Source organism: Lynx rufus, unplaced genomic scaffold (assembly GCF_022079265.1).
Source record: "Lynx rufus isolate CCGP_SWC_20201006 ecotype Redwood Valley unplaced genomic scaffold, mLynRuf1.p SCAF_2, whole genome shotgun sequence".
In the NCBI taxonomy this organism is placed as follows: Eukaryota; Metazoa; Chordata; class Mammalia; order Carnivora; family Felidae; genus Lynx; species Lynx rufus.
In genome coordinates this window covers 181,028,345-181,041,419 of record NW_025814834.1, presented here as the reverse complement: position 1 = coordinate 181,041,419, position 13,075 = coordinate 181,028,345, and the positions used below count along the sequence as shown (strand labels likewise).

Sequence of the window (13,075 nt, the reverse complement as noted above, 5' to 3'; positions counted from 1 at the left end):
TTATTTTGCCTTAAACCATTTTAAAACCAAGAGCCTTTTAGAGAAATAACAGAAGGACCTCAGGGTTTTGGCTACTATAATAGTACTGTTTACTGTTTATGGTAGTACTGCTGTACAGACCAGGGCGGGGCAGAGGGGGCAGGGGGTTCTGGGGAATTTCTGTTATGGTTTCATAATTAAATGAAAGGGTAATGTACAAAATTTTTAATATGATGCCCATTTTGTTAAGTACCACCTTCCTAGGAGTAAGTTCTTTGTTTAGAGGTTTTTAAATGTTGAAGGTAGAAAGTTTATTTTATTAAATTGATTTGTGGTCACTTCATATAGTAAACTGGCAAGAATTTGCAGAATAAACAAGAAGCCACAGTTGAGGAAACAAAACAAGTGTTGCTTTAATTATATTTCCCCTACTGCCCTCTGTGAATTTCTGACCATTACTTTGTATTTTGAATATTGCTTTCTTCCAGTTAACATTTTTTCTTCCTTGATTAGATTTCCTAATGCAGTATCATTTATTTTTGTGTGTGTTTCTTTTGACTGTAGCTTTGCATTTGGCTCTTTTACACTTGATAATAGTATCTGTAACTCATGTTTAGCTCCCTTTCCATTCTTAGTTTTGGAATTTAGTCCCATGTCATTTTTAAACAGCTTGGCAAAGTTTAAGGTAGTTCTGAAACACGTGTTTTAAAATCATATAGTGAATCAGTCTATAGAAAAGAGACGTTTTTTAATAAAACAAATAAAAATGTTTTGTATTCTTACAAATGTTGAATTGAATCACATGAATTTTATTTGCAGATGTAATCATTTTCTTTTTAATCCTGTAATCCATAATCCGTAAAATATCTGAATGTTTTATTTAATGTTTGATATAAGTTTTAAAAAGTATAACCAAAAGTACTCCCTTTCCAACTTGCTTGTACTCAGAGTTATGAGTACATTTTAGTAAAATTCTTTAAATGATGAGTAGAAAATAATGATAACTCTTTGTGCTTCTGATTATTTCTGTTTAAAACATCTCATTTTTCACAGAAAATTGAAACTCTCAAAGAAACAACAAATGTAAGTTATGTGTTTGATAAACTCTGGCTTTGCATTAGAAAGTACTTTAAAATGCTGTTTCTATTTTAAGCTGCCACTATTAAGAACAATTGAGATTTTAATTTTTATGAATTTTTTACAAGGCTGTTTAAGAATTTTATTATTTTCAGGGAGCCTGGGTGACTCGGTTAGGCGTCTGACTCTTGATTTCAGCTCAGGTCATGATCTCATGGTTCATGAGCTGAAGCCCCACATCGGGCTCCGTGCTGACAGTGTGGAACCTGCTTTGGATTCATTCATTCTCTCTCTCTCTCTCTCTCTCCGTCCCCCTCCCTCCCTCCCTCCCTCTCCCCTCCCCCCCCCCGCCCCTCCCTGCTTGCTCTCTCTCAAAATAAATAAACATTAAAAAAAAAAGAATTTTATTTTCTAAAGGAGTTAAAAAGACTAAATAATCCCTCTAATTGAAATGGACTTCATGTGCCATTTTATTTGTTTCTGGTCTTGTCTGTCTGAGATTCTTGGATAAAAGGTGTCATCCATGCACAACGTATATTCTCTTATAATTAAAATATATTATGATTCAAGCTTTCTGATGTACTGGCCTTCTGACATTATGTAATAGGCTACTCATAAGATCTACATTTTGATAAAAGCCTTTTTGAAAACAAAGTAGTAGTATTCTAGGTTCACCAGTATTGGGGTTAGAATCTTTTACTCTCCATAATTCCATAAAAGTCTTCAATAGATATTTTAGGAATTTACATTAGGGTTACCTGCCATTGATCTAAGAATTTGGAAGTTAATCAGCCCCCTGTTTCTTTCTGTTTGAAGTGTTGAAAATCCGTTTAGAATGTTATCAGTATAAATTAACAATTTTTAGCATTCTTTTTAAATTTTTTAATGTTTATTTTTGAGAGAGAGAGAGGGAGCACGCACGAGCATAAGTGCGAGAAGGGCAGAGAGAGAGGGAGACACAAAGTCTGAAACAGGCTCCAGGCTCTGAGCTGTCAGCAGAGAGCGTGACACAGGACTTGCACTTGTGAACCGCAAGATCATGACCTGAGCCAAGGTTGGACACTTAATGACTGAGCCACTCAGATGCCCCTTTTTGGCATTCTTTAATGATTTATAGAATTGCTAATGATAACTTCATCTGACACTGTCAATATAGTAGAACCCACCAGATAACCAGAGAGGGTATTTCTTGTATAGTATAGACTTAAATCTTGTACATTTGAACTGATTTTTATATCTAAAGTTGTATCAAAAGACCATTTTATTTGGTGCAAGATCCTAAAATCAGTGTCCTGTTTTTACAGAGCATGGTAGAATCAATTAAACACTGCATTGTGTTGCTGCAGATTGCTAAAGTAAGTAAATTTTACTTTTGATTCCTTTAATTTAATGAGATTTAAAAATTGTAATAGCATTTCTCTTTAATAGTCCGGTGACCTGGTTCTGAAATATATTACCTTTCTGCAGTAAATTGTGGGGTTCCTAGTACTATTGAACAACTGTGTATTTGGGTGTTACCTTAGCAGCATGTGCCTGATTTTGATAAGGTAATTTCTGATATGATGACTGGGAAGGAGGGGAGCACATTTGAATGACTCACTCCTTTCTTCCACTTTACCCATTATACTGCTTTGGAACAAGGGCATACTTTGCAAAACTTTTCACAGAAAAGTTTTTCTTAGGAAAAAAGGAATTAAATTTTAGCAAGAGTTCTTTCTCTCATCCATAACGAAGAGTATAAAAGATATATATGTGTGTGTGTGTGTGTATTATATGTATATAATATATATATTTTTAGTTGTTTTTTTTTTCTAGTACTAAACTACATCAGTGAACCACTACTTTAATTGCCGTTCCTTATTCATGCAATAAAATGTATTTTGAATTATTGTGGTGAGGTAAAAATTTCATGGCGTTGTGCCTGCTTTTCTGAAAAATTTTGGTGTATTCAACTTAAATGTAGATTTGATTGCCTGGTATTTTGAGAAATAGGCATTTTAGGGTTTGAAAATAAGAATTTTAAAAAATGTCCCCTGATTGTTTCTATCTGACTGTACCTCTGTATTTCTAGCCAGTGGCTAGAAGAGGGTGGGCAGGCAATTCAGCAGCCAAGTTGGGAAATGATGTTTGCATGAGTTTTTAATTACTGGCCTGTTTTACTTATTCAGTTGCATATATTTGTTTGCCCAGTAATGGTCACTTTTTACCTAGTATTGTTAATAACACAATTGTATAGGACAATCCATTTGTGCTTAGATAGTAAGGATATTCACCATATAAGTTAAAGGAGGTCAATATCATTTTCTTAGGCTAGATCCAGTATTAAAGTGTCTGAATTTAAGGGCTTGTGTTCACTTTCTAGGTTTTTGGTGTATTGTTGTTTTTTTTTTTATCACTATGCCTGATTTCTTGTGTATATGTCTAAATCTTTCATCTGCTTCTGTGGATGAGAATATATTATAAAGGGAGGATAGTGTTGGGGGTATAAAAGAGGTGGTAAGGTTTCTGTTTTTCTTGACTGTAAAATTACATGGGTAGGTGGGCACCTACTGTTACCCGAAAGCCTCTACAATATATAGATAAGCAGTGAACTACACCATGCTCAGTGTGAATAGGTAGGTGTTTTAGAGATTCATACTGCCTTCTCTAGAAGATTGAGGAAATAGAAGAGCTGATAGTGTTTAGGCCAGTTTGGATAATCTCTACAAGTCATTCAAAACTTTTAGATAGATGTAAAACAAGACTGCCTAGCTTCTTTGAGTAGCTCACCTTTTAGCTTCCCATCAAGAACATTTTCCGTGTTCTGTCTTTGGAATGAGTTACAATTCAAATTACTAACACTCCTTTTTGGAAGTTTCTACTATTTTTTTTAAAGATTTTTCATTTTTTAAGTAATCTCTACAAATGTGGGACACGCACTCACCCAAGATCAAGAGCAGCACTCGCCACTGACTGAGGCAGCCAGGTGCTCAGTTTCTACTGGAAGTTTCTACTGTTTAGTCTGTACTTGCTACCTCTCTGTGTTTTTTTGTTTTTTTTTTTAGCCCAGCTTGATAGACTTCTATTTCAAGGTCCTTCAGAAGGGGTAACATAGATTAAGTAAATGGAGTTTGGCTTTTTAGTTTTTTCCATAAGGAAAAAGCCTTCATTAAAGGCTTTCAGTGTACAAAAACATCCCTTAAATTACATATGTATTCTATATGAATTCTATGAGTATCTTTAAATCTAAATGTAAATCAGATCATTTCACTTGCCTCCTTAAATCCCCCTAAATGGTTTTGCATCTCCCTTGGAATCTAAACTGCTTATAATAACTTATATCAATTGAACTGTCACTACTCTCTCACCTCATCTGCCCTCACTTGATCACGTTATTCCAACAACATTGGCTTGTTTTCTTTTTCTCAGGCCAGATGCTTTCTGCTTCAGGGATGTGTATTTACTTTCCCCTCTGCCTGGACGGCACTTCCTCCATATTTCCAGGACTCACTCTCTTGCTTTATTCAGATTTCTGCCCACATGAAATCTCTTTGAAGAGACCTTCCTGACCACTCTACCTAAATAATGTCTAACTTCCCATTGGTGGTCTTTTTCTTCATGGCCTTGCATCACTAGCCAAATTCACTTGATATATTGTTTGCTGTCTGTTTACACCTGACTGTACTCTCCTTAAGGACTTTGTCTTATTTACCCTTGTATTAGTCTACTTGGGCTGCCATAACAAACCATCACAGACTGGGTGGCTTAAACAACAAATTTATTTTCTCACAGTTTTGGAGGCTATAGAAGTTCAAGATCAGGGTTCCTGCCAATTTGGTTTCTGGTAATGACTCTTTAGCTTGTAGACCACCACCTTCTCACTATGTCCTCACGTGGTCTTTCCTTGATGGTGTGCACAAGGAGTAGAGAGAGAAAAAGGAGGGAGGGAGGGAAGGAGAAGGAGAAGGTTGAAAGGACAGAGGGATATAGGGAGAGAGATGGTGAGGAGAGCTCTCTGGTATCTCATAAAAACACTTAATTAGGTCCAGACCCCACTTTTAGGACCTTATTTAACTATAATTTACTTCAACAAATGCCCCCATCTCCAAATAGTCATACTGGAGGTTAGGGCTTCATCTGAATATGGTAGAAGGCAGGGCACACAAATATTCACTGTAAAACACCACTGTATACTCAGTGCCCAGAACAGTTGCCTGCCACATAATAGGGGCCCAATAATTGTGAATTTTGAATTAATGTTTCTAATACATAATTAAAAAAAATTTTTTTAATGTTTTTGAGACAGCATGAGCAGGGGAGGGGCAGAGGGAGGGGAAACACAGAATCTGAAGCAGGCTCCAGGCTCTGAGCTGTCAGCACAGAGCCTGATGGGGGGGTCCAACTCACGGACTGTGAGATCATGACCTGAGCTGAAGTCAGACGCCCAACCGACTGAGCCACCCAGGCGTCCCATCTAATACATAATTTTTTATGGTTGCATAGTTTAGTGTATCCACTCTATGTATGATTTTTTTTTTTTTTTTTTAGCCACCTCTCTGTTGTGCTGGGAGGACTTCTGTCTAATACTGATGGGAATATGAATTGTTACAGTCACTTTGGAGGACTGTTCTTCATTGGTGGGTTAATAAAATCTTGAAATCAGCTACTTTTAGAGAGTGCCACCTGAGACCCCAAAGGGATATAAGAGGATAGCTAATTTGATGCCTTTGTTGTTTGGAATTTATTTAGGATTAGCTTGTTAGAGGCAGAATGCTGTAGGTAGGATTTTAAACTCCTTCCAGTTTTGATTCTTTCATTTTAATTCTCCCACAAGTTTTCCTCCTCCCTAAATGATTAATGTATTGACTCCCAAACTTTGCTACCTGTTGGAATCACTCGAGAATCTTTAACAGTTCTCGTGTCTGGCTCCCATTTCCAGACATTGTGTTGTAGCTGCTGTGGGGTGTTACCTGGGCTTTTGGGATTTTAAACTCCCAGGTAGTTCTAATATGCAGCAAAATTTGGGTACCACTTGGGTTAGTGGGATTTTCAGGTGGGCAGTGTTCAGAAAATTTCATTCTTCCTTTGTACCATAGATAGAGGCAGCTGGTGTTTCACTCATGGGAAATTGCAGAGGAAGTGGCCGGGAGGGGGGGCGGGGAAGGTGGAGTAAAGCAGAAATAACCTGGGAGGCCTCTACATTGGAGGACTTGACCAATTCCTTATCAAGATTAGGTGATAAGACCATATGCCATAATTCATATAAGCAAGTGAAATTAATTTTAATAACATATTTTCTATTTAACCCAATATATCCAAAATACTATCATTTCAACATACTTCATATTCTGTCTTTTTTTTTGGTGCTAAGTCTTCAATATCTTGGGTGTATATTACACTTTGAACTAGCCACATTCCAAGTGCCCAGTAGCCTCGTGTGACTAGTAGTTCCCAAACTGGACAGTACAGGTCTAGATTATCCTTTCAAAGTAGATTGTATATTTAAGTTGTCTTGGGATCTCCAGTTCTCTCCCCAGAATATTTTTCTTCATAGACTTTTTGTTTTTCATAAGTATTTGTTAATTTCTCATCAGACTTTTTAAAAACAGATTTATTGATACTAATTTATATACCATAAAGCTTACTCATTTAAAGTATACACTTCAGGGTACCTGGGTGGCTCAGTTGGTTAAGTGTCTGACTTCGGCCCGGGTCATGATCTCACAGTTCACAGGTTTGAGCTCCACGTAGGGCTCTGTGCTGACAGCATGGAGCCTGGAGCCTGCTTCAGATTCTGTCTTCCTCTGTCTCTGCCCCTCTCCCACTCACACTTTGTCTCTTTCTCAGAAAATGAATAAACATTAAAAAAAATTTTTAAAGTGTACACTTCATTGGTTTTTGGTATATTTACAAACTTGTGCAGTCATCGCCATATTCAAATTATAGTGCGTTTTTATCACTCCAAAAAGAAACACTGTATCTATTAAGCAGTCACCCCCTCCCTGTTCCTCTTTTCTTTGCTACCCTCACCCCTGTTCCTCCTCCAATCCCTGGAAACCACTAATCTACTGTTTCTAGATTTGCCTATTCTGGACATTTCATATAATTAGGATTATACAGTATGTGGTCTTTTGTGACTGGCTTATTTAGCATAATGTTTTCAAGGCTCATATTGTCACATGTATCAGGACTTAATTCCTTTTCATTTCTGAATAACATTCCATTGAATAGATATACCACATTTTGTCTATTCAGCAATTAATGAATGTTTGGGTTGTTTCCCTTTTTTTTTGGCTACTGTGAATAATGCTGCAGTAAATGTCTACATTTTGTGTGGAGATATGTTTCATTTATTTTAACTGTATACCTAGAAGTGGCATTAGTAGGGTTATATGGTAATAACTTTTTTAGAAACTGCTGAACTACTTTTCAAAGCAGCTACACCATTTTACAGTCCCACTCACAATCAGTACGTTAGAATTCCATTTTCTCCACATCCTCAACCAATATTTGTGATTGTCCTTTTTTTTTTTTTTTTTTTTAAAGTGGCTTAAAACAGCAGTCATTTATTAGCTCACAGTTCTGTAGATGACTCTAAGGTGACTGGGCTGGATTGTATGCTTAAGGCCCAAATCAAGGTCTGGACAGGTTGAACTATTTAGACGGTCTGGGAAAGAATCCACTTCTAGGCTTATTCAGGTCCTTGTTGTAGGACTGAGGTCCCCATTTCCTTGCTAGTTGTTGGCTAGAACTCATTGTCAGCAACTAAAGGCCTCTGTCTCATCCTTACACAGTCTCCCTCTATCTTCAGAGCCAGCAGTGGCATATCATATCCTCTCATGGTTCACATTTCTGACCTTATTTCTCTTCTGCAACCAGCCAGGGAAAGCTCTCTGGTTTTAATGGCTCATGAGATCAGATCAGGCCCACCTGCGTAATGCTTCTGTCTTATGGTTAACTGTAAATGTAAATACCATATGATTTCACTTAAATATGGAATCTGAAAAAACAAAACAAATGAACAAACAGAAACAGACCCATAAATGCCGAGAACAGCTGGTGGTTGCCAGAGAAGGGGGTGTGGGGGTGGTGCAGAATGAGTGAAGAAGAGTGGGAGGTACAGGCTTTCAGTTATGGAATGAGTAAGTTATAGGGATAAAAGGTACAGCACAGGGAATATACTCAATGATACTGTAGTAGTATGTTGACAAATGGTAGCTGCACTTACGATAAGCATAGCGTAACGTACAGAATCATAGAATTACATAGAATTACTGTGTTGTACACCTGAAACTAATGTAACATTGTGTGTCAACTATACTTTAAAAAATAATAATGGATTCATGGAACCTCTGAATATGATGAGATCACTCCTGTGATTGTCTAGCCATTCTTAGTGGCATCTCAGGGTTTTCATTTGCATTTCCCTAAGAAATAGTGATGTTCATGATCTTTTCATGTGCTTGTTAGCCATTTCATAGATCTTTGGGAAAATGTCTATTCAAATTCTTTGCCCATTTTTTAGTTGTTTTGTTTTAAATCTCATTGAGTTTGGGAGTGATTTATATGTTCTAAATACAAATCCTTATCTATGATTTGCAAATTTTTCTTCAAGTTTGTGGGTTGTCTTTTCTCCTTCTTGATAGCATCCTGAGAAGCATGCATATTTTTATTTTTGATGAAGTCCAATTTATCAGTCTTCTATTGGTTGTGCCTTTGGTGGCTTACCTGAGAAAGTCATTGCCTAATCCTAGATCACAAAGGTTTATTCCTGTGTTTTGTTCTTAGAGTTTTATAGTTTTGTGATCCACTTTGAGTTCATCTTTGTGGTGTGAGGTGGGGGTCTAAATTCATTTTTCTGCATGTGGATATCCAGTTGTCCCAGCCTCATTTGTTGAATCTCATCAAACTTGAATTAGAAATTTTCTGTCATCAAAAGATGTTTATTTTTTGTTTCATATAATAAGTGTATTGGTCCATAATTATGAGAGCTTTTACTAGACTATACTGCCTTATTAGAGAGATGGGGATATATTTCATGTATTTTATTGGTAGGTATGGTTTTAAAAATACTGGAGTCTACAGTTGTCAGAAATCAGAAATCCAGGTTATGTTGTGCTGATGTTTTTGTTCATTATCATATTTCCAGATCTCAGTCATGCTGGTATGTTCAGAGAAGAGAATAGCCTTTGCATTAAGGAATGAGGGACTTAGAACCAGATAAACGTATGGTATAATTTAAGTGGGAAGTAGCATTAGACCCTTTCTTTGTTTCATTAGCATAGTTCATATTGAATTCAATTAAATCTCCAGTTCAGTAATACTTGAGGTTTAGCTTTAACTGATCCTAATTAAAAGCCATTTGTGGTATACTTAAAAACAGGATAGTTTTTAGAAAGAAAAATGGGGAAGGGGGGATCAATATAGCTTTAATTTTAAGTAGTAGAACAAAATTCCTAAAGTACATGATGGGAATGGATTAATAGGAAAGCATTTAATAGTCTTATGGGTTCATCTAGCTTTGACTCTGCCTTAAAAGACAAACCACAACAATAACAAGAATAATAAACCCTGATTTAAAATACCCTGTAGATGAGGTGCCTGGTAGCTGGCTCAGTTAGTTGGTTAAGCGTCTGACTTCGGCTCAGGTCATGATCTCATGGTTTGTGTGTTTAAGTCCCGCATCCCGCTCTGTGCTGACAGCTCAGAGCCTGGAGCCTGCTTCAGATTCTGTGTCTCCCTCTCTCTCTGCCCCTCCCTCCCACCCACTCCCCCGCCTCTCTTTCTTAAAAATACACCCTTTAAAAAAAATTAAAATTCCCTGTAGGTATCATTCATTATTAATGGGCGGGGGGGGGAGTTTGTCAGATATTGAAATTTATTTTAAATTACACCAGAATTAAAAGTGGTTTTTTTAGATAACATACGTGTGTATATATAACATAGTATTTCAGTAATCAATCACTGCATAACAGAGCAGTCTAAACTGGAGTGTCTTAAAATAGCAGTAGTGATTTAAATTTTGCTCACAAATTTGCAGTTTGGGTAGACCTCATGACTTGTTCATATTTCATGCAGTGTCACCTGTGATAATTTGGGGGCGGCTAGAGTATCTACTTTTAAGATGGCTCACTCACACACTGCAAAGTTGGGCTGGGGGCCTAGATTCTTCTCCATAGAGTCCTCTTTACAGCTGCTTGGGTTTTCTCACAGTATGGTGGTTGGTTGGTTTGGTTGTTTTCTCCTAGAAAACAAGGAGAAAGAAAGTTTGTGACATATCTATGAACTAACGTTAGAAATCACATACAGCCATTTCTGCTGTAATTACTGGTAGAGACTGTCACAAAGGCCCACCTAGGTTTTAGTGTAAGGGACGTGAACACTACCTCTTGTTGGGGCCATTTCTGGAAAGTTTAATCTATCACATGTGTATAATACTCCTTTCTAAGAAATCCTTTGGAAAAACCAATATTTAGAAATTAATAGGGGAAAGCCATAATTAAATCAAAATGTCATCTGAGCAAGAAACTTTCTAATTTCTTTCTCTAGAATTCCCAATAATTTATTTTCAACTATCTTCATTAAGAATTACTGAAACTTTGGATATTCTAAATATATAGTTAATTTTTCAAATGGGGAAAACCCCAATATGAATTACATAGATAACAAAATGCCAGATATTCTCAAGGATATGTGAAAGATACACACTGTGCTAGAAGTTCTCACAAGCACCTCTAGGTTTGATGATTTGCTTGGAGGACTCACAGGACATGATGGATATTCATAGGTACAGTTTATTAGAGCAAAGGATCCAAAGCAAAATCAGCAAAGGGAAAAGGCACATGGGGCAAAATCCAGAGAAAACCAGGCACAAGCTTCTGTCTTCTCCCAGTAGATTTGCATAGAATGTGCTTAATTCCTCCAGTAACAAATTGTGACAACATGTGTAAAATGTCTATCAGGGAAGCTCATTAAAGACTTAACACCTTGGAGCTTTGTCAAGTAAGCACTTTCTACATAGCACTTATCAAGATTCCAGACTTAGAGAAGGAAAACAGGTTGTCAGCACAAACAAATTGTTTGCTTATACAGTTTAGGTACAGTGAGCCACCCTTATCAGATAGAATGGTCAGAGGCCAGCTTTGCAGGCAGACAGGCCTGCTATGTTAGTGTTAACTTATTCCCAAATCTTCAAAGTGCTCTTGGTTGACACTTCAATATGAAGATTTCTGAGTAAACTCAGTAAAGAAAAAGTTATAGGTACGTGAGATAGAACGTGGACATCACGTTTAAAACCAAGACCAGATACTGGTTTCTATTCAAACTTAAATATCCTCATACTATGGAGTTGAAACATTAAACAGTTTTATTTAAAATTAAACATATTATCTATATAATGCAAATAGGTGGATTATAATTACAAAAATGAATATGTGTTGGTAACTTTCCACCACCTTCCTAAAGTATGTGCTTGGAGAAGCAAGGCAAAATAGCATATTAGTTAATTAAGAACATGAGTTCCGAAACTGGACTGTGGAATCCTGGCTGCCCACCTTCTGTCTCAATTTTCTCATATGTCCAATGGGAATAATAATAGCACCTACCTTATAGAGTTGTTGGTGGAATAAGTGAAATAATAAATGGGAAATATTTGCCAGGCATTCGCTCCTATGTGATTCCATGGATACAGTGATTATATTTACTGAAACAAAAATCAGACCATCTATTTAGAAACGTGTAATTCTGGGCCCACAGCCAGATATAGGAAATTGTGTTTGTCCCAAGTTTTTAAGGGTATATGATTGTCATCTCTTTAAGTTGCAGTGAGAGTTTAAGGGTTGTGGGTAGTTATAACATACTATAAAATTAAACCCAGAAATATTCAGGGTCTTCCATCCTAAATTAGTGTATCTGCTTTTAATAGTTGGTACCAATATGAGTACACAGTTCCATAAGTTATTTCTATAATGAACTTAATTAAATACCTGTAGAGAAAAAATAATTGTTGGTGGTGTTTGTTTTATAGCCAGTGATAGAATTGTGTTTGGTTAGCAGTGTACAAATAGAATTACAATTTTAGTAGAAGCCAAGAGATAGTCTAACGTTGTTACTTACCTATAGTAAAATAAGCTTTCTTAATAGGGAAGAAAGTACAGAAGGAGTTACTTAAAAGAATGAAGTTAATATTTTTAACATTTCTCCTTAAGGACCAGTGTAATGCGGAGAAGCACGCAGATGGAATTATAGTAAGTTTAATCTAATCTTTTTGTTTCCCTTTACTTCTGCAGAGCATTATAACCAGTCATGTCAGGAGAAGCCTGAACTTCTACTCATTTTTCAACACAAATTCCTCTTTTACCTACTCACTGCTTTTTGTTGTTGACTCTTGCAATTTTCTTTAAGCTTCTAAAGTTGGCCATCTTTCAGCAATCATTTGGAGGGGAAATGTTAAAATTTTTCTAAGTATTGATTCAGATTGAATCACTTTGCATGTGTTAACATGAAGGGTTAATCATGGTGTGAAAATGCAGCTTTTATGACTAAGGCATAACTCACAATGCTACTATCAAACTTTTTTCTCAAATGAAAGCAGAAGGGGAAGGATACAGTATTGAAACATATCTTAATCTATTTCAATATATTTATTGGTTTCCATTTTATTTTTAGATTTTGCTATTGCAGTATATATTGCATCTTTATTAGAACAAATTGCACCATGAATTCTTTCACTTGTAGCCATTTTCTTATTCTTTCCTCCCCCTTGGCTTTTTACTCTTCGCTTAGATTCAACTTCTACTTTAAGAAGAAAAGAAAATTTTATTGTTGGTATTTCCCATCTGGAAATAAAAGTTCGAGTTTGAAGATTTATAGTTGGAGCCACCCTATTTTTATGATAAATGAGTGACTTCTGTTTAGACTGTGCTTCTAAAGCAGGAGACAGCCTCTTTTTTTTTTTTTTTTGTTTTGAGACTTTACAAATGCCAGCTTGTCTGAGATCTGGAAACTCTTCAAAATCTTCAAAACCATCTCATGATTATAC

General features: G+C 36.3%; 1 protein-coding gene across 6 annotated transcripts in view; it reads left to right on the top strand.

The window, feature by feature from the left end:
- Positions 1 to 13,075, top strand: part of OSBPL9 (oxysterol binding protein like 9) — a 192,990-nt gene that overhangs the window by 146,553 nt on the left and 33,362 nt on the right. For 5 of the 6 annotated variants that reach the window (XM_047082437.1, XM_047082435.1, XM_047082438.1 and 2 more), the window contains 3 exons: positions 1,033 to 1,062; positions 2,361 to 2,411; positions 12,243 to 12,281. In XM_047082437.1, coding sequence (XP_046938393.1) covers positions 1,033 to 1,062; positions 2,361 to 2,411; positions 12,243 to 12,281 — 120 coding nt within the window. The remainder of the gene's footprint in view (positions 1 to 1,032; positions 1,063 to 2,360; positions 2,412 to 12,242; positions 12,282 to 13,075) is intronic. The other variant, XM_047082436.1, reaches the window with a different exon arrangement.